Source organism: Falco naumanni, chromosome 1 (genome assembly GCF_017639655.2).
Source record: "Falco naumanni isolate bFalNau1 chromosome 1, bFalNau1.pat, whole genome shotgun sequence".
Classification (NCBI taxonomy): Eukaryota; Metazoa; Chordata; class Aves; order Falconiformes; family Falconidae; genus Falco; species Falco naumanni.
In genome coordinates this window covers 19,795,719-19,821,242 of record NC_054054.1, presented here as the reverse complement: position 1 = coordinate 19,821,242, position 25,524 = coordinate 19,795,719, and the positions used below count along the sequence as shown (strand labels likewise).

Genomic DNA, 25,524 nt, shown 5'->3' with positions numbered 1-25,524 from the left:
AAATATTAACTCACTAAAAAAAAAAACGAAAAAACAACCAAAAAAACCACCCTACAAAACCCAAAAAACTTCTGTCGTCACAAGATATTTCACGGTCACAGTAAGCTTGTAGTGTGTGCAGCTGGCCGTGTTATTCAAGGATGACTAACTGCAAATTAACACTCCCTGCTAACACATTTTGTAGAGACTTAACAAAAACTAAACCCGACAAATGCTGAAAATTAATCCCAGAAAAGAGGAGAAAAAAACAAAATCTGAACACATAATATAGTTTTTTCTTCTGCCAAACACCTAAAGGTGTAAATAAAAACATTACTGCTTGAATATTACTACTGCTGTACCATGTTATTTGGAAAACATTTGATCATATGCCAAAATACTATACTGTAGCACTCTGACAAGCTGGTAAACATCAGTGCTGACAGACAAGGTTTGTAACTGGTACAGCAGCAAACCATGTGAACAGCTCAGGTATCTAGACTGACTGCATTTAAGTCTTTACGCATGCAGTCTCAAATCAAAATTAAACCAAATGTACATAAAATGTAAGTAGCTTCTCTACATCTGGATTCTGCCCCAGTCTCCCTCACAGCCAAATAAAAGCGGAGGAGAAAATGTTATGATTAAGGTACAGTTATGAGACTCATGCAATCTGATTTCAAGCATCACCTTCGATTCACATTCAATCCAAATTTCTCTGTTGGGGTCTGTACCTACGCAATTTGAAGAACCTCTTTGCTAATACTGGAGGCTCTCGTAAGCCCAGGTGCAGTTTATGACAACAGACACCAACAAATAGCAACCCAGCTTGAGTCCCTTTCCATAGGACCTCTTCTCATCCTGCACAGGTTCTTAGCCCTTCCTGCCACCACCAGCAGCCCTCCCAGGTGTCCCAGTGAGTCACTGAGGGCATGAGGCTGCAGCCGTGTGGTTGGATTGTGCCAGCCCAGGGCCCTGGATCAGGTCACCCAAAGGGTCAGAAGAGCTTCAGTGCCAGCATGTAGAAGGGCTGGGAACATGCAGCCTGCAGAAGAGGGCAGGGCAGGATTACAGCAGCACCATTTAAATCAGTATAAATTATGGTGGAGACACAAGCCACACCCACAGCTGTCCCACGTACAAGTGACATGGAGAATTCAATAACCTGTCCAGGAGCAGCAGAGGAAAGCATTTAACTGTCTCATTAAAAATAAATAAATAAATCAGTTATGCTTTTTTGAAGTCTGTAAGTCTTAAATTTGGACAAAAAGAAGCAGGGAAGAGAAAGTGTGAAAGTGAGAGTGCATGAGCAGGAAAAAGTGAGTGCATGTGTGCAAGAGAATGAAAGACAAAGAAGATTTTAGAGTGGATGAGGCCTTAGTTAACATATTTACTTATAAAAAGAGCTTTCATATTTTACATTGAAAACCAAGTACTTATTAGCAAGAGATCATGACAGTAATAATTCAGAATTACAATATAAAAACATTATAATGTCACATTTATTCAATATGAAAGCTTTTTTTTAGCTTTTTTTTAAAAAAAAGCTCTTAATAATCTGTGAAGAATCAATTTCAACAGGACTGTTAGAATGTGCAGTTTCTACAGCTGATGTCTGTGACTAACCGATAAGCTAAGCTTAGAACCATGCTGCTTAGACCTTATAATGCATGAAACGGAATTCTCCTCTATTCTCCTTCACACACGTCAATTTAATTTTCAGAGCCAGTCATAAATGATGAACTAAAGCAGTGAATTTAAAGGAGCCTATATAACAGACTGGTCCTTCTCTCACACTGTGCTTTTCTCCCTGCTAACCTGATGAGAGAGGTGCTGCAACCATCTTCTTTTCACTCAGGATCCCTGAAGTACAGATCACTGTGTTCCCATCTCTTCTTAATCTGCTTCCATTCCAGATATCTTCAACTGTTCCTACAAGTGCAGCACATCTGCTCTACTTTGGCACTGTGCAAACAGCTCTCCTTCCTTCCCTCAGCTTTGGAGGAGAAGAAAAAGACAAAATGAGAATGCAATGCCCGAAAGTACCAACAATTTGGTATTGCAGCTATACCAAACAGCAGCAGCACCACAGCGCCCACACTAGACTAGACATACAGCTGCAAAACATCATCTATATTTAGAAGCCTACACAACAGTAGGAAAACCACGCCAACAGTTTCAAGCAGTGTAACCATATGAAAGGGAAAAGAGATCTTTGCCCATTAAACACCACACACAACTGTGCTGAAGAGAAAAAATTTATTGGTCCTTCAGATTTCCAATGATTGCTTGTATTAGATTCAGCAAATTCATTCAAATATTACATACAAAGGGTATCTTTCTGTCATTTGCAATGTTAGAGCTAGCTTAACATTCAGTGGAAATGTAAGGAATAAAAGCAACAAGATAATCTTCAAATTATTAGTAAAGTACATGATTATTTTTTTCCCTATTTCAGCAAAACACTTGCAAAGGACTGGGGTCTGTGCTCATACCCATCTTCCATGAAGATGACTCTCGCATATCACAGAAGGCACTTGAAATTCCTGGAAGTTGGGGCATCAGAAGGAGGAGGGATCAGCTATCACTTGGATAACAATATGCTCATTTTTAGTAAGTGCAATACTGGTATAAACTCGAAGAGCCAGAAAGCATTAGAATATAAAAACTTAGCTAGCCATGCTAACTAAAGGGCTGCAAAGCTGGAGTACAAGGAATCTTTCGTGTCACTGTCACCATTACTCATCATTTCCACCACAGAGGAGCAGGAGTGCTTTCCTGTAGTCCCCAGACGTATCTTTCTGTTAATATAACAAACCAGTCACCATGAGTCACAGCCACAGAAATGTGAAGAAAAGCAACAGACAAGGAAAACTCCAACAGATTATGCATTTATCCCACCCACAGGAAATCTACTTGGATGACTCTCCACTCAGGAATGACACAAGGAAATGCTCTGTCTCTTATGTTAGAGCTAAATTTACACAGACTTTCAGAAACACAAAAAAAAAAAGCTCTGAAAGCTTTACTAGAACTGAGCTACTCATTACATATTAGAATGCATTCTCCTGCAAGTGAGAAAGTCCAAAGGAGAAGCCCAAAGCAGCATCAACAACCTTTAAATGTGCAAAGTGCACCCAACATCACTTAGAAAGGTCCCAGCCCTGCTCCCTGTAAAAAATTGGAAGCTCTTGCTATGAATTCCACAGGACAGCTGTATGGGCCCGACTGACAGCGTCAAAAGCAACTCCACCCAGCCTAATTAAGAGAGCATAATGTCAAGAACGGTAACAGAAAATCATAAAAACCAGTGCTTGAAAATAAAACAAAATACCCAAAAAAAAATTCATAGAAAAAAAAGCATTTTGGCTTCAACCTTGCAGCAACAGCTGGCTCTGGATTTCTTGCTGCTTCTTTCCCTTCCTGCTTCTTTCCATCCACTCAAAGGAGATTATGATTCAGACTAATTCCACAGTGAAATGCTCTACACTCTGAAATGGTGCAAAAGGTTCCACTCCGCAATCCAAGATTTAAACTTCAGTCTCACAATAATACAAACTCCCAACCTCAATATCATTTCTCTGGAGCTAGCACCCTCCCTGAAGCACTGAAAACCAGAAGGAACCCAGACAAGAAAAAGGAAACGAAGCTAAAAATGGTGTATGAGTAATTGCAATTTCAGAAAACCACATCTGCTCTCCACATAAACACTGGAAAGAAACATTTAGCTTTTCACAGGAAGTGCCCCCCACCTAAGTGACACAATGTGTACTTCACAAAACTGCAGACCAACCACCACTGCTGTCAGAGTGCACTGTGTTGTCCAGTTCTACTCACACCCACCCCTCCTATAAAAATAAACAGTGAAACAATGACATCTAAATCTCCTGTTTTCCCTGACAATAGAAGAGTAATTTTACCTGAATCATTTGATACAATGATTTTGCAAAATTCTTTCTGAATTCTTGTCTAATATCCCACAGATCAATTTCACTTCTTGAAACCATGACTCTGATCAGGGTATCGTCATCAGTGCCAGCCCCCTAAAAGAGAAAATTTTAAATAATATTAAAATGTGAGCTTGTTCTGGACAGATGCTGTAACAGAACAGCAAACAACCAGGGTGCAACATAAAAGCTCCAACTGCAACAACTGGTGTCTCCAAACACTCCTGCATTACATTTCTACTCCAAAGCAGAGGATAGCTGGGACAGTATCACAAGACACTCACGCTGCAATGTGGAGAGCAGAGGACCAACCGTGCAAGGTGCTCTAATTCCTGGACTTCTATAAAGTGCCGTATGGTTAAGCCTCTTATTTCATGTTTCATTTCACAGGCTTCAACTGTGAATGCCCATATAATTTTAAAATAATCCAGTTCCAAGATTACACAGTAGTATATATAGCTGGCCGCCACAATCAGAGTCACATGCAAATCACCCTTTCAACAGAGTCTGAGGCTGCAGAATCACAGTCTGTTCTGGAATCAGGTATATAAATCCTAACAATGACTAATACAAAGCATGTAACATTGTACAGCAAGACACAGGCAGAACAACTCATTTCACAAATCATCCAGCTGTTCATTACAAAGGCAAACTCCATAAACCTTTTCCAACCACACAAACATGCTGCACTCTTTCATTCAGCTTTATTGCTTTAAATATTTTAAGTTCCTGTGCTGGCAGGCCATGCCAGACTAACACCCTGACCCCTCCAGCTCAGACAAGTCAGACTCCACACAAGCTGAAGCAATACAAATTTTCATAGGCTGACCTGCTAATGCACCTCAAGGAAGGACTTGGCAGAGCCCCCACGATCATCTTCAGCCTAACGTCCAGGGTCACTCAATCCTTCGACTGGGCGAAATATTCTTGGATTACATCTAACAATGCCCTAAAGCTGCTCAAAAGTTATGCCGTGAGTCCAGTGGTTTTTGAGTAGGATTTGACATTAGAATCCAGTAAAAGCAAGGCTCTGCCCCACCTAATTACAAAAGCAAACTCTGCTAATTGTAGAAATCTGCCATGCCAAACTGATAAATTAAGAAGTACAAACTCTTCTGCCAAAGTAATAGGTGCTGAAGACCTTTCTTATCTGATGTGCTTAGTTATTTTTCTTTATATTGAAAAAAAAAAACAACTGGGGATCTCACCAGCAGACGTTAATCAGGGCCCCTCATAATAGAAGTGTACAAGAATCTAAAACCGACAGGAAAAGATTTTCTACCGCACTTTTTAAAAAATAAAAATTAATAAGTAGATAAATAAAAAGAAAGTAATCCTCTTCGTACAGCTCAGCATACTGGTATAATATTTCGTATTTACCACCTGAACCCTATTTTACATTGGTATCTACTATAAAAGCAGTAAAGCAGCTTTTAAAAATTAAGCTATCTTAATCTCTTTTCACTAATTCTCATGGTGACACCGCATCAACACAGCCATCTCGTGACAAACATACTTCAGTGCTCTTCAGCAAGGGGAAGGGAAGAATTCTTCAGGGAAGCTGATAACTTGCTCAAAAACAATGGACTACCTACCTCAGGCTTAATTAATATTAGCCCCTGTGAGTTAAAAGTACAGTTTTCCCTGCTTGTCTCTTCCCATCCAAGATAAGGCAAAACCAACAGAAACAGCTGTGCTGCTGATGGGTTTCCCCTGCTGAATCTTTGGTAGCTGTTTAAACCTCTGCCCGGTTTCTGAGTTTCTTTTCCTTCACAAAATGGGATGGATGGTCATCAAACACGTTTCAAAGCTAACCACATGTTCAGTGTGTAAATACTCATCTCCAAAACAAAGAGCGCTAAATTTGCACAATCTACAGTTCAGGTTCTGGGCATCGTTACTTCCTCAGTACATCCACCCCCTAAAGACACCGTAGCCTTTATCTAGTTTGAAGTGCCCAGTGGAACTAGCCAGACATTTTCCAATGTAACAAGATTAAGTCCAAAAACAGTTGATGAGACTGATGTTTCCTGTAGAAGATTTACAGTCTGACAAACTTAGGATGAACTCAAAGAAAAGGTTATGAATCATTTGTATCCTCTCCCAGACCTGCATTCCCCAAACCTTTCACAGATGCTTAGTGATACAGTATACTATTGGCAGGTACAGTGGAAGATGAAATGAAGAACAAGCGAAAGGGAGAGGAATTGGAACTGGGGGAGATGGAAAGTGACGTATGGAAAACATGTACATACCTTCATGGAATAATACAGAGTCTCAGCAAAATAGGCAGGCACACTTCGGATGCATTTCACTGAAAAAAAGGCAAAGGATTAAAGTACTGATTGTTATTCAATACAGGACAATCTTTCACTGTCAAGACAAGATGTGTATTACTGGATCATTCTCTCCAGTGTGGACAATCAAGCATACAGCTGTAAGCTAGTCTGTTCCTCTGCTAAAACTCTTTGGGTTCTAGAAGTAAGAATGCACCATCTATTTCCAATAGGAAAGACACTTTGCTAGTCAAATTCTAATCCCAGTTACACATCTCCGATGACACTGTCCTAAATGAGACACTGGGAATACAAGCAAAGGCAGAGTTTTGTCTCACTTTCTGACAGAGGTGCACATGACTGAACCGAATACAGTTCACCACTACCTCCTGGCCCACTTCCCCCCCTGCCCTCCCATTCCATTAAAGGAAGAATAAAGGCTTTTCTCTAAATAACAAAAAGAGATCCCAGGTGATTAACTTTAAAAAGTTTTCATGCCACTTCCTGTAACAACTGCAATTTAAGGAGGCCTGGGAGTAAATGAAGGTGGCCATTTCTATATCTATTAAGACTTAATTACCAACTGCCAAAAGCAGCTTCTCCAAATCACCAGAGGTTTCACGATCAATGGTCTCTTCAATTTGAAAGCCGGAAATAGTCATGTATTTGTCAAACACTGCAAAACAGAAAGTGGGTTTAGTCACCTGTACAGCCAGCACTTCTCCCAGTATCCTCCTCAGTACAGGTTAATGCCACCTGTCACTCATTATCCACAATTAAAATGCTATCATCCACTCATTCTTCCCTCTGGCCTGTTCTAAATACCTATTTCCTACCAGACTGCTACTATACAACACATTTCTGCACCTGGAGAGGAAAAACCCTGTGCTCCAGCACATGCTGGGGGCCAACCAGCTGGAAAGGAGCTGTGCAGAAAAGGAGCTGGGAGTCCTGGTGGGCCCAGGTTGCGCATGGGGCAGCAGTGCACCCTTGCGAAGAAGGGCAATGGTACCCTGGGCTGTGTGAGGAGGAGTGTTGCCAGCAGGTGGAGGGAGGTGATCCTTATCTATCTACTCAGCACTGGTGAGGCCACACCTGGAGTGCGGGGTCCACTTCTGAGCTCCCCAGTACAAGAGGAATGTGGAGCAACTGAGTGGCCCTTCACTGGACTCACTTAAGATGACTATGGGGCTGAAGGACCTCTCCTATAAGGAAAGGCTGAGAGAGCTCAAGGGGCTCAAGAAGGTGTCTCATCAATACATACAAATATGTGAAGGGAGGGTGTAGAAAAGATGGACCCAGGCTCTTTTCAGTGGTGCCTAGTGTCAGGGCAAGTGGCAATGGGCACAGGGAGCTCTGTCTGAACAGGAAAAACACTTTTTTCCTGTATGGGTGACACAGTACTGGCACAGGTTGCCCAGGGAAGTTGTAGTCCTTGGAGATGCACAAAAGCCATCTGGACATGGTCCTGGGCAGCCTGCTCTAGGTAGCCCTGCTCAAACAGGGTTGGACAAGATGACCTCCAGAGGCCCCTTCCAACCTCAACCACTCTGTGACACATCCAGTGAAAGTGTGCAGGGATAAGAGGAAAAGGGAAAGAAGAGAAGTTGTAGAAAGTAACAAGCATTTTTCCCATGGTGAAGCTATCATTTATCCTGAATTTAAGGTCTTGTCTACACTGGGTTACTACGTCAAACTCACTTCATACAAACTGGCCTACTGGCAATCTGTTCAGGTCTGTCTTCATGAACTAAGACCCCAGTTTTCTATGAAATCTTACACTTATGCCATGCTAAGTAAATGTTCAATGTATCAAACCAAACTTTAGGATTACTGTAACATAAATAAAGTCAAAAAACTCAACAGTAAAATCCTTTGAAAATCCAAATGAATCCAAATATTCAAAAGGAAAACAAAAAGATCAGAGTACCAAAGCAAAACTTACTGATCATTACTCCCAACGGCCTAAACAGCTTGGTAAAATACACTTATGAACAGTTAAGATGCAGGGGAAAAAAATTAATGCCTCTTTATTAACAGCTAGTAAAGTATGCACCTATAAAAGGGTAGATCTTTTCAGGGCTGGATCTCCATCAGATTATAATGACTCGTGACAGACACTCAGCATCACTTCTGTTGCCATAACCTCTTATCAAAAGGGAGAAAAAATAACAAAAATAAGCATCTAGAAAGAAACACGGCAGCTGTCCCTCAGATCTATTGCAGGAGATCACCACTGCTAGGGGGAACTGAATTACAGGAAACAAAATTAAATGTATTATTAGACAGAGGGAAGATTAATGATTTCTGGGCTTGACAGGTGCAGTACCAGAAACAACTTTTATACCACTTCTACCACCAGCTGGATAATATTGAGACTTCAGGCAAAAGTTTTCAAGCACACATGAGCCATACTACCTACCCTTCCTTAAATGGGAAACACTTCGGGTTCCCAAGATGGTGATGAACTTTTCTTCATCTGTTCCCCATTTCAGCTCCCCAGCTCTAAACAAAACCTGTTGTAAATTCAAGAGGTCAAAACAGCAGTATTTGTTATGTGTCCACACACCCTGTTGAAAAGCTCTATTTGTCTCACTCTAAGGAGCATGAAACTTACTAACAAGCTATAGCTGGACAGAAAAAAAACAAAATAAAATTGGCAGGTACTGAACTGATCTTACATAGAAATAAAGAGTTAAATTCTGAAAACGACTGTGAAAGCATTTACAAGAGTAATACTGTTTAAGGCCCTCAAATTGACTAGGTGCATAGTTCCTTCCAAAAGCCTGAAGTTTTCTGAAAATATGGTAATACAAGGGATCAAATCTAGTCCAAACACTGCTTCTTCTACTTTCTTTCCCCCTGCCCTTCCCCTTTTTCAAATCAGACCAGCAAAACTTTATTAAATGGCGACTCATACCAATGGGAGAACCATGCTAACTTCACTCAGGAGGAAGTTTTCCAGAAAGGAAGGGAAGTTCTATTTAAAAGCTCTGATTCGCGGGCTGCTAAGTTCTTAGTTATATGAAAACCAGATCTTAATCATTTAAAGTACATTCATTGCTCTTCAGGCAAGTCTTTCTTCAATGGAGACAATGACTGGCCCATTAGTAGCGTTTAGGAAAGTAAAGCAGTTCTAGAAGTTGGAATAAGCAACAGGAGGGGGCGAAAGAGAAAGAAAAAAATAATTCAGGAAATAGAATTAGTTTTTTCCTGACACTCGGAAAGTTTTCTACAAATCACATGCTGAACACCAGGAGAAAGTTTTGTACATGTCGTAGTATATAGTACTTTTTCTCCCTCCTCAGTGAGCAGAGGATAAGCAAACCGGTTACCACTTATATTCAGGCAATCAAGTATTCATTTAAAAAATCCCTACAAACAAATCTGCTGCATAGCAACACTGTTAGCCATCTATCTGTCCATACTGCAAAACCTGAATGGGATGTTATAAATTTCTGTTTATGTTAGTCCCATAACCCTATTCAAAACACATTTGTGACTGCTGCATGCTCTTCTTAATATTAATGGTACAGAGTACAAAGGGTGGAGTAAAGAAAAAAGAGCTATTAAGGCATTGCATGGATCTTTAGTTCAAATAATACATGCTGTTCTTCAAATGAATACCAGCACTCTCCACTCAGTAGCGAATGTGAAGTCTCAGCACAGCACTTAGTAACACCAGAAATGCATTTCTTTAGAGATGTTGCAAACGGTATTTTATGTGAGCTCTAAGTTTTTACCTGCCTTGCTGCTGTGCAATACCCAAAAATGTACGTCAATTGCATAATGTTAAAAAGTGATATTCAAAAAATCTCTTCAAAAGGTCTCTTTCAGGCATTCTCAGAAAAGTCTTGCAAGTTCCCTGAACACTCATACTGTCTTGTAGTATAGAATGCCCATTCTCCAACTGCTTTGAATTAGTGTTTAGTTATCACAGACAAAAAAAATTAAAAATCACCACTGAGCAAAAAGGTTGCCTTCTAATGTATCAAATACTTCCCAGAATATCACATTAGTCGAGAAAGATTTGGAAGCCAAAAACAGTCTCGCATTTGCACAGTCACATACCTCAATTCTGACCATCTGTACCTGGCAACAGTAATTACAAAATTCTCTGAATCTGTTCCAGCTATGTTAGCTGTTGAACGTAAAGGTATCAATAAAGAGAAATGTGACAGAAAACCCCAATGTACATAAACCACAGAAACCACTCAGAAAACCAGGACTTTTTCAGCATTTAGGTATGGTGCCTCCTAAATTTAGATGCTCATTTAAACTCAATTAAAGAGGCCAAAAGAAATCTACCTACCAAGGCCTGTGGTTCATGGGTGTCCTTAATTACATAAGCCCAACTAAAAGCAAGACTGCCACAATTTTATGGAACAATCTAGTTCATGATTGACACATTCCCCTCATTTTCAAGCTCCAATTTCCACAGGGTTCATTTTAATAGCAGGAGAACAATGCTTTCTGAATTTACAGAACAAAGGATAGGCCTGTGCCAGGAAAATTAATTTTGCCACTCTGCTATAAGGAGAATGTTTTATTGATCTGGTATTCTGCTTTTCCTCCTTGTCACCTTGAACAATCCATGTATTTTCTTTCATCTCAAATGACAATTTACCAGAGGAAACTGCCTAGCCCAGAGTTATCTGAAATAACCAAGAAGAAACATGCATTAAACATGTTATGTAATCAAATCGCTAAAATATTGACCATCACTACAACTAAGACAGACAATAGTATCTAGCAAGAGACTGCATCAAGGATACCAATTAACTGCTGGTATTCCCCTTCCTGTCTAGAGCAAAAGTTTAGTTATCAGTGACAACGTCACCACCAATACTTACAAAGGGCAATATGTGAGGTCCCAGAAATTCTTCAGAGGCAATTCTTACACTGTCATCTGGTTACAGGAAACCAGAACATTTCATATATTTTCTCTTTTTAGTATTTCACCCTCTATGGAAGCATCCCTCACTGAATACCATTAACATTTCACTATGATACATATATGACCCATGATATGTAAGGATTGAATTCAGAGAGAAGTTCAAGTCAGATATTAAGGAACAAACCATTAACACCACTGAGTTTTCCAGAAGCGGGTGTCTCAGCACACCACAAAGCCTCAGCAATCATCACTCTCTCCTTCAGTGATCTAATCGCTGTTCCATTCAGGCACCTTGCTAAGTAATAAACAAAGTAAGACATGCTTTACACTGAAACCTGAAAGTGCCCAAAATCTAACGTTTCATGTTTTGACACTTCTTTTTTCCAGAATGTATAAAAGAAGAAACACAGAGAACCTTAAAAATTTCTCTCACACATTTGAATTCTAGCTGTATACTCTCTTTGCAAGATAACTTGTGGAAACACCCCAAAACTCAAATCATTCACCCACCTGTGCATCCTGCTCAACAAGACCCTCATCAACTCTGCCATCAGGATCTCTGTTTGCCTAAAGAGAATTTTTAAAAGTCGTTAAACTGAAGAATCAAAAGTTGCATCAAAAAACAACTTACCTGTTATATTGAGCCTATAGAGTTACTGCAAGAAGTCAAGCCCTAATGCATCTTCTCCAAAATAACGTTATTTTTCCCTTCTGCTTGCACATGTCTTTATTAAATAAATGTTCTTTCTTATTGCCTTCAAAACCCCACACAGCAGGCATTCTGCTATACCCCTGAGCATCACAGTTGTTCTTCAATTCAGTGCTGTGGAAATGACCCATTAGCAGCTCAAGACTGATCCTGCAAGTCAGGGGAAGTGATTCCATTTCAGCATCAATCCTGTCTATCACCAGGTCTATCTAGAATCCTAGCTCAGAAAGCAGAAAGCGACAAGTGTACATCAGACAGGAAAACAGATGTGAAAAATCATACACACATGCTTGCACACAGAGACACTGACCTGCAACAGGACCACCAGCAGTCTCTGAAAATAGCCTGATGTTTCTCCTGTGATCTTATCCTCCAAGTTGGCCTCATATTCTGCAAAAGAGCAATACCCATTCACCACCTTACAGACTTCCTCACTATTTTGAGGAGAAAGCAATGAAAAGCCAAAAGTTAATTTGACTCACGGCTTGTAGAATCATTTATCAGACACAGCTTTAACAACCAGGACATACTGTGCTTTCACTTACAACCTAACATTATTGTAAGAGAGGTGAAAAGGTAGCATCTCACACCTAGTATCAGGAGCAGATTACTCAAAATTTTTTTAAAATACAAAGTGATATGCATAGATTCAGCTCTTCAAAGAAGTAAAGAGCATACAGATCAGGAGTTATGCTAAAATATAACAGTCTCACAACTGTACAACAATTGCAAGCCCAGAAAACTCTAGGACTAATAAATTTTGCCCTTGGAGACTCAAGTTTTGTCTCAAACTTTATTGAGACTTGAGAATTTCTGGTATGGCAGGAATCTGCTCAGAGGTAAAGGAAATGTGTTGAATTAAACACTGCCTTAAAAAAAACAACCCCACAATTGCAGAGCAAAAGCACATACTCCCTATGGACAGCCAAAAAGCTGCACCTGCTTTAGCACAAATGCATCTGAACAGAATGCTAAACAAAAGGCAAAAAATTACTTCTCATTTTCTGTGATACCAGTTTTCTAGTTTTCCATTACTAAAAAAACCCTTTCAGTTAAAGGGATGAAAATGACCGGTGAAGGGAAGAAATGCATTTGAAAGAATGCTAACTATAAAACACAAAACACCTTAACCTGCAGTCATAGCCCCGAAACAAAAAATACCTTAGTTTATAATCCAAACTGTAGTTTCTTTCACTATGAAGTTTTGCAACACAGCAGAACAAAATCGCGCTTATGGACACACCCATCAGTTCACATAGACCTTATCTGAACGATGAGCTATAATCATGTAAGAGAACTGGATGTAGACCCTAGAATTTTATTTTATACTGAACTTTACCTTGCAGATAAACCTGTTTAATACTCTGCACTTCAGCAGGTGTTCTGGAGGCAAGAATTTCAGTCAACACTTTCTCATTGGTTCCTGCTCCCTGTAGGGGTGCAAGTATAAATCAGTTGATGGACTAACAAAAAGAAAACAAGAGTTCCCTTTGACAATCAAAAACAAGCATCAACTTATCACTTGGACCAAATAAAAGAGAAATTTTCTTCTTCTTTCTGGTATGTTGAGGGGTGGGTGGGTAGGGTGCGCATTTGAAAGCATGTCTTCCAACTCTAAGTTAATTGCTTTCAAAACTAACGCAACATTTAATGAAGGCTCACTGCTGCTGGATCAGATGAGCCTTTCCATGTTCAAGCACACCCAGATATGCCTCAATTCTTCACTCTTACAGTCATCAACATCAGGGTAAGTGAATGACTAGAGTAACAGTTTCCATTTTAGCTCTAGTTCATATACTGTCTTTCATCAACTAGTGCACAAATAAACACAGAGCCACCCACCAATGATCTTTACCCTTCTATGAACTGTGCTGTGTTAAACCCACCCTTTCTTCCACTGCAAACACATTTTACAACAGAATTGCTAACCCAGATAATTTAAGATGCTACACTCCAATTACAGCAGGCACAACAGGCACTCTTTGCTTTTACAAGGATAAAATTTACAAAAGCCAAGTCAGTATCTTGTTGCCACAAGTCTGAGTCTACTTTGCCTGTAAAAATAAGCCATTGCTCTTTACACTTCCCAAGAAGTTATTTCACAAAAGGAACACTGTAATACTGCACATTTTTTGCTTCAGCATGTTACTTAGAACCCTTCCTGCAAGGAAAATCCCAATACCACCTGCATACAAAGATATCCAGTTGTATACAAGGATATTCAAAATACGAGTCTGCCAGGTTACATGTAATTGTTTTTAAAATACAGGTTGTTTCAAGAACATGTTTACTGCATAAGTGAGGCAGGCTCAGTTATATTAGTTCTAATCTAGAGCAGCAGCAGTGAAAATTTATAGGACAATCTTCAGCACAGACTTAATGCTCTTAGCTGAGTTGTTATCTTGAACAGAAGACTCTGTTATCGCATCTTCTTAACTGGTGATACTCACCTTAACTGAACTGCAGCCAGTATTGACAACTTTTCCTGTGCAGACACATTCTCTGAAATCCCGTGAGCTTGTGTTTAACATCATTCTTTGTAAGTGACAAGAACAAAACCACTCTTGTTTCACTATCTCTATTTTCCCTCCTACACCCATCTGTTCTGTCATTTCCCTGTCAGTCTTTGACTCCTGAGTCAACAAGAGGAGTTTGGGAATACATTTTTTTCCTTTTAGTCAACAAGGCCTTTATCAATTTCTTTGTCAAGTGCCATGTCCCCTTCCCCCACTGCATATAAAGAGATTACAGAAAATTTCCAGGATTAAAGTTTCTGTTGTCAGAGATACTATTTGCTGGGTCATGGGTTCACAAGCACTAGCTTGCACAGTTACCTACATATTAACCAGTTGGTCATCAAGGACCTTGGCAGTTTACGTGTAAGTGTCGCCCAGCCAAGCACTACCTGACACTAGTCAAGTTCAATGTCCTCTACTTTAATCAACAGGTTCTGTCAATAATCCAGGGACATGTAAGTCCAGAATTTCCACACACTGATGATATCAGACAAGTGTGACAGAGGGGCAGGGGAAAAAAAAGGACTAATGGAAGAAAACACACTAAAATATCTACACATACAGACTGTAAATTTTTTACCTGGCCTTCCCAGAAAGGCACTGGATGCATTCAGCTAAAGAGAAATGTTATAAAGGTAACACTGCAGGGCTATCAACTCTTCCTTCTGCATTATTGCAGAATTTCCCTTGTGATACTGTATTATACAACAACTTTAATGAAATGCTTTGAACTAATTTGCAGCCTAGGCATAGAGCTATATAGCTATTAAACCTAGGCTGCTCACAGCACAAAAATCTAGTGTCTGCTGGACTGCAGCAGCAAAACGAATGTAAAAACAACATGTACATTTACCCGTATTTAAATCAGAAGGAGTAAGTCATATGCTATATAGATTTTAATCTGCATCTACAGTAACACTGTTCTCTTAAGATTACATAGTTTCTAATAAAAATAATTTCAAATAAAACATTATACAGACTACATTTCTAAACTACCTGTAACGAGTTATCAGGATGAATAAGAAACCAGGCAAAACCATGGTATTAGCAATAATAGCTGGTGTTCGCATAACATTCCTAATTTTTTTTAAGAAGGCTACTTCTATTAGCATTCCTCTTACCAGCCAGGAGATCATTCCTAAAAAAACAAGAAAGCAACAAACATTTCATATAATGTATTTATTTCCTTCCCTCACTCCTCTTACCTTGATGGCATGCTTCAGTGCATGAGCATCAAAAATATATGTTGGTCTCATCAAAGATACCATCAATGTTTCAAATTTTCCGGTAAGTTCTGATTTCAGGTCATCTACAAGATCCTAATGCAGAATAAACAGTGCTGTAATCAACAAAGACTATCCATTTTAAATGGATGCATGTGCATCTGCAAGTTAGAAGACTCTGAAGACAGCAACGGGTGCAAGGGCTCTTTTTAATAGGTACCTGAACTGAAACAAATGTAGCCAAATCAGGCACAAGGATACATGGGCATTTGGAGAACCAGAAGCATACCGATTTTTTTTTCCAATACAGAAATTCTTCAAACCCTAGCTGTTCACTGAACTTGTTATTTGAAACAAAGGTTACCCAGCCAGAACATTAAAGGATCCAACAATGCTGGAGGAAAGAAACAAGCTGCCTCTGCTTTGAACTCACTCATGGCTTTATCTACCAATATATCTGGTTTTGTTCTCTCATGCTGTATTAGGCTGCTTTATTTCTGTCACATTTTCTAGCTTTAGAAAATTCTTTTCCTGCTATCACCTTACTTTGCAGACCTTGCATCAAAATAGTTGATAACTCCTCCCATACTGAGAATGAGATCAGTATTAGAAATATATTAACAGGAAACTATAGGAGCTTTTGCACAAAACCCCACCTCAGACATACTGGACCAAAAGAGGGGAAAATGAAGTAACTTCCTTGTGCTGACCTAAAGGGAATATTCTAACTTAGTCAGCAATTAAGGATATGGCAGGATGGGGGAGAACGGGAGACAGAAGGAAAATGAGATTTTCTTCAAAGGACCCGTTTACAGGGAACATGATGCATATGCCTCGCAGTTTTAAGTAATCTTTACAAGCCACACTCAGCTCATTTCCAAAGGTATTTTTCTTCTCACCCTGCCAAATAAGGTTTTAAAAGCAGATGCAATTTCTTGACGCTGAGCATTGTTTCTGCTGGTAAGGATCTTCAGAACAGTTTCTTCATCAGTTCCTGAAGTTAAAAAGAACAAAGAGTTACAAAGACACTCTAAAAAACCAAATAGCAGTGGCACAAACCCAAAAGGCAGCAAAAGATGCTTTGAAAATAACAGTCTACTGACAAACAGCAGGAGCATTTAAATAACAAATGTCACCATACCCCAAGCTGAGCCACCAGGTTTGGTGTTCTGCTGTTGCAAAAATATGACCGGAGGACATACATGTTGTTTGTTCTCCATCAGTGCTCCGTTCCAGGCACTGCTCCCAGCTTCCCAAGCATCAGCTGGAACATTTAGTCGGAGTCTGTATTCTACATAGGAGTCTTGCCTTTGGGATCACTAAGGCATTTGCTCTAGACTAAACAATCCACTGACTCCCAGCAAAACTCAATCCAGTAATGCAAAACACCCCAGAGCACAGAAGTGCTGAGATACTACCCATTTTATATACAACAGTCTGCAAGGTAGCCCTCACAGCACCGCGTCTTACTAGCCCTAGTGAATTTGCCAATAGGCCGAGGTGTATCACATTCATGCTTCCCCCTGCAGGCAGCTTCAAAGCAAGTAGCACATTAGGATTTGTTCTCACAGGGAAGTTTTGGGGCAGAAAGCTACAGTGTGAGTTTACAGACCACTTGTTAAGTCTACATTCATGCTGCGTGCTTGTATTCTTTGTTCACACTGTCACATGCTTCTGCACTTCCAGACTGAGGGGACTGTTGCACATCTTCCAAGCACAGAGCTTCTACTACACCATCATAATTCTCCATAGCTGTTGCCTGTAAATCCAGTCTAGCTTGCTGTGCAATAAAACTCTGTGCAGAGAACCCTGTGGAGTATCAATTTTTAATGGGGAATGGGCAAACCACGTTCTTTTTTTCCTTATGCTAACTTAAAAATAAACATCTTTGAGAGAAGCGCAGTCAAAACTAGGACATGCCCAGACCCGAGCAGTCCTGGGGTTGTCATTCCATGGCATGTAGACACATGCCCGACCCTCACGTGCTAATATAAAAAAAAAGCTCTGAAAGGATATTTTCAAAGGAGTGAGAGCCCTTCCCTTTTCATAAAATATATTACTCTTACCCATTCCTTTCATGGCCTTACGAAGAGCTTCTGCATCAGCTCTGGCATCAAAAGGAGAGAAGGCTGTCACGGTGCCTCTCGTGTACTAGAGGGGGGAAAAAGGGGTGGGGGGAAAGGGAAGGAGCCATGAAATAGAAGACAGCATCTTCCGTTCTCCATACATGAGCTCAGACTAATTTTGAATCCACAATCCAAAAGATGATCACATTTTTTTTGCCATTGCCTGACTAAATAGCAGTCTGTGGGTATTTAAACACAGCTCATTCAAAAGGTACTACTATGGTTTTACTCAGCAGTACACCAGCTAAGTTCAGGTATATTCACATAATGGTGGTTTGCAGGATTGGTATTTACAACACTGGAGCCTGAATGCTAGAAAAAGACTAAGAAATTACCACTTGTTAAAGTAATTTGGAAAACAAATTGCACAAATCACGTATGCTAGAAAAGCTGCACAAAGATCCAAGACTTTTGGAAATGACAACTTCCTCCCCTCAAGAAAAAACTGCTGGAGCTCTCAACCTGTATTCACATTGATTTTCTCCATCACATTATAAAGGAGACCTACTGAACTCTGCAATGGCTTTCAATTTTTCATCGTGTTTCTTTTGATAAGCAACTTTTTACTCGAGTGATTCAGCTACTTTCTCATAGTAGTTCACAGCTAAAAATAAAAACAGTTCAAACAAAAGGATAAATATCAGCCCATCCAAACACAAAAATAATTCCACTAGGTTTCCACGGAACATGGCTCTTCAGGGACTTTCTCTTTGGGCCTAACACAAAAGGATATTCATCACCCTTATGGAAAAATCTTGCCTTTATTTAAATATGACTGTTCAAGAACCTGTAACTGGATAGCACAGGAGTTAAGTTAGAAACTATAAAAGTTGAGCAATGGCCAAAAGGGGAAACAGCTGGGTTTTGTGAATAGGGAGGTTTTTCTAACAGCTGAAGAAGGGAAGTTTCTCAAAAGCATTGCGGTACAAAAGCAGTAATTGGTACAGGCAGGGCATTTTTCCACTCTCCAGAAAGAGCATGAGAGGACACCTACTGAGACTGGCACCAGATTACTTCACAGGCAGCACAGCCATCTGGCCTCTATGATACAGCCTTTCCCTCAAGTTAGCAATTTCAGCCACACAGTGCTTTGGTTTCAAGTCAACGTACTCATCCAAAAAGAGAGAAAAGAGCAGGTGAGCACTAAGCAGAAACTGCCCCGAAGCACTGCTGCCTCTCAGGCCACCTGCATGTTACTGCCATCAGAGACTCTCAACCCCTCCCCATGACAGAAACAGTAATGATTAGGTTTACCTCCACGGTATTTCAGCAAACCAGAACACAAAGTATCACGGTGTTTAATAGCAACAACAAACTTCTTTCTGGTAGATGCTTTCCAGTATCCAGCGTACTTCAGAGGCATGGCAATTCCCCTGAAGCATTCTGCTTTTCTCATTACAAGCAAGTTTCCAGGCAGTATTTCAAATTTAGGCACAGCAACATGTACTTATTGCCATTTTCCCAGCTAATTCTAAAGGCTATCATGAAAAAATCTCAAGGATTTGGGACTCAGTTTTAAAAACTGGATTTAACTTGGTTAAACAGTTCAGTTAAAGACTGAAAAGCCTTTGTACTCCTCCTCCCTTATTACCATGCCCATCAGCATGGGGTAATTTAAAAGTGTGTTTCCTGCTGTTTTGTATCATATCATCTTAACATAACTAATATTATAGAACTACCACAATTCTCCTTTGTAAATTACCAATGGTCAACAGGTCTCAAGAGGAAATAGTGATTGGTCTTGAAGTTAAAAGTTTTCCTTTGCTTATCTTATTATAAGCAAGTGGAATTCCCCTTCACAATTCCTAAGTCTTGTGACAATGGGCCAACATGCCTCTGTGGCTGTTTTAGACAACATGTGTGAAGACTAAATGCTAGATTAAATCTATCTCTGCATCATCCTTCTCTTTTTTGTTAAGTAAGAAGAATCCTTCCATAACTCTCTTTTCCAAAGTACAGTGTGGAAAGCCTTCATACATACTAAGGTCCACATACAGTTCCTGAAAATCCTCCAGTGCAGCTGTAGTCTGAGTTTTCTTGATGTGAGCACCATTTGCATTCCAGGCATTCCCTTCTGACTGCACAGTATTTACTGGATTTTGGCTACTGACCTGCCACAATCACCCTCAATCAGTACCTGAGCTGCACCTAGCTGCAAACCAGAAGTATTGCTGTGGTTCTGCCATCCAGCATAACAAAAATCCACGTTACCTGGGCACCACAAAGACAGCAGCTATAACTGCAGAATCTCCAGCTACATCTGCTGCCCTTGATACTATACGCTGGTGCAAATAGAGCACATCCACAGCAGGAACAAGCTTCGTATAAGACAAGCTCGGATACAGCTTTGTGGGCCCAAGTCCAACCTACAGTCTAACTGCCTGAAGAAGCCACGTATGGATAGATGTGACATTGACAATAGTTGGGCCATTACTGGGAAAGCGTCAAGGCATTCCTAACTTTCACATCAGAAACCTACTCACCTAGCTTTTGAGAGCGCTGCAGCAGGGCCCAGCAGTCAGGCTCTGGCAGGAAATACTCAGGCTCGCCATGTTTAACAACCACAAATCCATCTAAGACACCTCACTGTCCAGAAGGACCCTTATTAACTATTCCAGTCTCAATTTCTCATTTACAAAATCAATGGACAATGGCAGAAAGCTCTGCAGTGGCAACAAACTAGACCCCAGAGGGAAGAGCTGTCTCCTCCCTCCTTCCCAAACATGGCACTTTTTGGCCAAAGAGGGGGCAAGCATCTATTCTAAACTACCATCACTGCTTCAACCACTGAGGTCAACTTCCTGTCATGGAGAATCTGCAACAGGAGCTACAAACCAGACATTTCTAACAAAATAAAACATCCACACAAACAGTCTCTGACAAAAGCCAGACACTCATTTACCAGACAACTCAGCTACAGTTTCAACATTAAGTAGTTTAAACTTTATCAAAATGAACTGGTCCTTGCAGGTGGATCACAGCATCACAACTAAAGCCACTCTGACCTAATATGAGAAATGGTGAACTGAAAAACAACTATTTAAAGCTTATTTACAAACTTCGTAACTTTTCATAGAGGTAAATAAATTATCTTATTTTTAGTATCTCTAAGAATGTTCCTTGCCATTTATGCAAACAGATACACAATACCACTACAGCCTCATAGGTTTTTGTTTTGATTAGTAAACCTCCCACCCAGTAGAACCCAAAGCACATCAATGGCAAGAACTTGAATAGTCTTTGATACAAATCCTTTTGTAATCTGGAGTGATCCCTTTCTAAATAGCGACACCCAACACTGGGCAGTAAAATACAAAGAGAAGCACAACATGCAAGACCTCAACAGAAAGAATACCTCAAGACTGTAATATCCAAAACCTACCCACCTTCTTTCCTTTCTCCATTCCCCAATACACTGCCTGTTGTTAAGCAATCGTGTACTGCAAGCACAATTTGTGATCATACACTAGAAATAAACACCAGCTCCCATTTTCTCCAGACACCTACCAATGAGACTAACGAAGCCCCCAGATACACAATATTAGCGTGAAGGGGAAAGGCAGCAGGATAAAAAAAAAGAAAGAAAATAAGAAGAAAAAAAAAAGACTTCAAAGCAAGAGATGATCTTGCTTTAGAATTTATACCCCTCCAAATGAGGAAATACACATTGTCTGTTTTTGTTTATTCTGCTCTAGTCAATGTTTTCAGGAGAATATGATAGTCTCATCAGGTAAGACGTTTCTAACCAGCACCTCAGAGCTACATAAACTTCTCCCAAGAGACAACCTGGCTTCACAATTTGAAGTCATGTGGCCACATATCCTGGCAACAGCATTATCTCTAAGATCAACAATAGCCACTTAACGAGCGTCCGTCCCCCCCCCCCGTCCCCCCCCCCCCCCCGAAAAGAACACAAAAGATTTCCCACCCACAAGATCCCATGTTTAGCCATTGTTAATACAAAGCATTATCAGCAAACTAAAGACCATACTTGAACTGATTCAGACTTCCCAGCTTCCCTGGTCCATACACACTCACTGCAAGTTCTCACCCATCAGATTTCCCACAGATGATGAGCTACTCTCTTTCAGTAGCATCTCATCAATTTGCCACTGGAAAGCCCAGTGTCCAGTGTAGAGAAGGTAGTATGTGATTTTATATTTTATTTATATTTAAAGCAACTGTGTTCACAAGATGGCACAGGAAAACTGTGGAGTGTTAAGAATGGAAATGGAGAAGGTTTTCCAACACACAGGGTTGAGGAACAGAGAAGGTATGCTATTTTCAGAAGACAGAAGAGAGCCCAGAAGGTCACATGCTGGAATAAATCAAAGACAGCCTTAAGGTTTCCTACAGAAGAACAGCCATCTTGCAGATAAAGCACAACACAGTGTTCACTGGTAAACTGAAAGCCTTTACAGCCATTGAAGACTACACAGAGGTCCCAGTTTAAACTGTGCTTTAAAACTAACATCATGGAAGGTAGATGTAAACATTTCATTACATTTGTACCGATATTTCAAGGGTAGTAGGATGCAAATTACATTGTGGATGGATGAATATAGACGCAGAGCTGACACAAATGCACAACTATAATGATGCCTCTCTAAGTCTGGTAATGCTTCAGATGTCCACTTCAATGAAAGTGGTAAACCCTGGTCAGCAGATTATATTCACATCTGGCCCACTAAATCTGAACTCCTGACAAAAAACTGAATTACACAACATCTGTGTTGAACTCTGAGTCAGTACACCACAGAAATACCAAAGATTGGGGGGGGGGGGGGGGCGGGGGAGAGAGAGAGAAGGGCAAACAGCAGCAATGTAGGAACTAATGCAGGGACATTTGCAAAAACACTCAAAGAACCTGTCCTCACAACTAACCACAACAAAGCCAAAGAGCTGCTTAGGACCCGATTCTGAAAAGTGTTCATATTTTGGAATGCGACACAGAACCCTCTGAAGCGCTACTGTAGCTGGTGATAACAATTTCTGTGCTCCAAGTCACACATGCACATTGGCAGAACAGGAACTCCCGATATGGCACACAAGCAGCCACACCTCCACCAGCAGCAAGCAACCCTTTCCAGGCAGTTTACAAATGGATACACAAAATATTCCTAACCTCACATTCAGGGAAAAATTTGGGAGTAGCAGACCAAACCAGATCAGTCCACAGCATGCAAGCAGCAAATATTCTCGTTGGTTTCTTTCCAGATTTCCAAATTAGCAAACACGGGGTAGCATTTCCAAGGCAGCCTAGGTGTTCACTGAGCAGGAAAAGATCATGCCACGTGCATCTATGCAGTAACAAAGACCACTACACATACAGATGTCTGAGAAAAGGCAGCTTGTTAGGACAGCAACACTTCTCCAAAGAAAGCAGATAAACACGGGCATGGAGAGACCAGCCTGCACCGTGCATTTTAACATGCAGTAGTTTTCCCACAAAATGAATGAACCTTTTTGTCCTGGACGTGGAACACACAAAAATCCTCAGGTCTTGGGGGGGGGGGGGGGGGGGGATATAAAAAAAATCTTCCCATAACTGAACAAGAACAAATACTTCAATGACCAAGACTCCAACGATAACTTACCTTCTTCAAAGGATTTATTCTTCAGTTATGCACCTACACTTAGACTTCAGTAGACTGTGCTATGCAGCCTTTGTGAACTTGGAACCTTTGGCTGTACATATAACTAGCTGTTGTCAATTGACACCCAACATTTCGTGACTGACAGACATTTTCATTTCTTATCATTACTTCATGGTGCTTTTTGATTTTCATAAAGTGAACTACAGCCTACAAAGCTTTAACACTCCCAATCTTTCATGGCTGCATAATCGCACAGGCAAAGAGTACTACTGAAGTGGAAAGCAGCCCTCTGAACATGGAGGACAAGGCCTACCTAGTACAAGACCTCCTCGTTCCAGTGACTGCCACCTACCACCATCCACAGTTACAGTTAGTAACCCTGCCCAACCTCAGGCAATAGAAAATTCTACTACATTACAACAAGAGTAACTCATTTGCACTAGCAAAGAATGAAATACTCCCTTTACGAAGATCAAGAATTAAAGTTTGTGTCTCTGAGGAAAACAGAATTGCAAATTTCCATGCTTTTATTAAGAAGTTACCCACAAGCCTATAAGCAATGCTATATATACTGTAATAAAGGCTGTCCAAGTAGATCTGTCTTGTTAGATGCCCTGCACTGGCATGGGTAGGGACCCCTGTTTTCCTAAGATGCATCCTGCAAACCAGGCCTGATACTTAAAGAAAGAAAAATCCCCTTTGCCCCTCAAAAAAACCCAAACAAACAAAAAAACCCAAAAAACCACACACACCACAAAAAAAACCTCCAAAACTTCAAGGATTTAGTGGAATAATATTTTTTTTTTTTATGCAGTACACTTTCTTCCTTTTAAAACTAAATCCAGACAGAATATGAGTAAATATTTACCGGAGTGTTAAAACACCACTAACCATTCCACTCATCAAGTTAAAATGAGACTACTACATTAGTGTACAATTACCCCAACTTTTGTGAAGGTACTCATACAACTTGATGGCTTTCACTTCCTACAGCAGTACAAAACCCATAAATATGCCATTAAACTCTCATTTTACTTTTCAGAGCACAGGCATTTGATGCAACTATAGAAACAATCACCAGAGTCCGCCCCGTTTTCCAAGCCTTCATCCAGGCTCAAACCACAGCGACTCAAGAGCTGCAAAGCAAAAAAAAAAAAAAAAAAAGACCAAAGTACTGCACAATAGCTGCAGGGTTTCCAGAAAAATTCAAGTTAGACACAGATCAGCCCACGGGGCACAGCCACAGCAGTGGGGTTTTTTTTACTCCTTCCACCTCCAGTGGAAGGAGCCTCCACCCAGGCACAATATGAACACCCCAGGCACAATATAAACACAAGAGACCGAAAACTTGGCCAAATTAGTGGAAACTAGCAGAAAGAGAAAAAAAAAAAAAAAAAAAGTTGTGCCTGACATGCGCCTCACATGATGAGCTACCCCGTCCCCTCCGCCCCTGCCCAGCGGGCTGCTTTAAGGGAGACCGAAAACAAATCTGGGGACAGACGGGACGAGGGTGTCCCGGGCCGGGCCGCGCTCACCTTCGCCATCCCTGGGGTCCGCCGGGCCGGGGCCGAGTCCGAGTCCGAATCCGAACCTGCAATGAGAGATACGCCAGTGAGCGCCCGCCCGGCCGCCCCCTCGCTCCCCGCCGCGGGCCAGCGCCTTACCGCCTGCCGCTCCGCCGCGCCCGGGGCTTCCCGCAGCACTGAGCAGGGCGGGAGCTGCGCCGCTCGCCTCACCGGGGGCCGTGCCGGGCCAGCCCCACCCCGGGCGGCGGCCACGCTCTGGGCTGGGGAGGGCGGGCCCCGGGCCCGCTGTGCTGCGCGGCCCCCGCGGCCTGGGGCGCTGCCCGGCTGGCCCGGGCGAGCAGGGGTAGCCGTCCTGCGGCCGCTGCGCCCCCGGCGCCGCCGTGCCGCGCAAGGGTGCAGTTAGTGCTCTGCTCCTTAGCAATAACCCCTTCAAAAGGAAACTTGCATTTGCAAAGAGAAGGCCTCCACCAGGTGCTCCAGCCCCCTCCTGAGGAAGTCTGTATAAAAATCCGTTCCTGTTAACCTGAAGAGGGTCCCCCTGTTACTGAAGGACAAGTCTGCCCTGACCTCTAAAGCAGGCCTAGGTTAGCTTCCGAGTAAGCTGGCTCCGCAAAACAAGCTCCATGCTGGCATGGAACGTATCGGGTGTAGCTCTAGGCCTTCCATGCGGTAAGCGTTTGGGGTGATGACACCCTGCATCCCAACACCTCATAGCAGGGCATCCCACT

The 25,524-nt window shown here is 41.3% G+C and overlaps 1 protein-coding gene across 1 annotated transcript; it reads right to left on the bottom strand.

Moving 5' to 3' along the window:
• Positions 1-2,224: 2,224 nt before the first annotated feature.
• On the bottom strand, positions 2,225-25,045 carry ANXA5 (annexin A5). Its single transcript, XM_040584070.1, has 13 exons — positions 24,935-25,045; positions 24,806-24,861; positions 17,614-17,698; positions 16,447-16,541; positions 15,530-15,643; positions 13,148-13,238; positions 12,119-12,198; positions 11,610-11,666; positions 8,625-8,718; positions 6,783-6,878; positions 6,182-6,240; positions 3,900-4,022; positions 2,225-2,780 (listed from the first exon to the last, which is right to left on the bottom strand). Exons 2-13 carry the CDS (start codon positions 24,812-24,814, stop codon positions 2,718-2,720), a joined length of 966 nt encoding a protein of 321 aa, XP_040440004.1. The 5' UTR covers positions 24,815-24,861; positions 24,935-25,045; the 3' UTR covers positions 2,225-2,717.
• Positions 25,046-25,524: the final 479 nt, after the last annotated feature.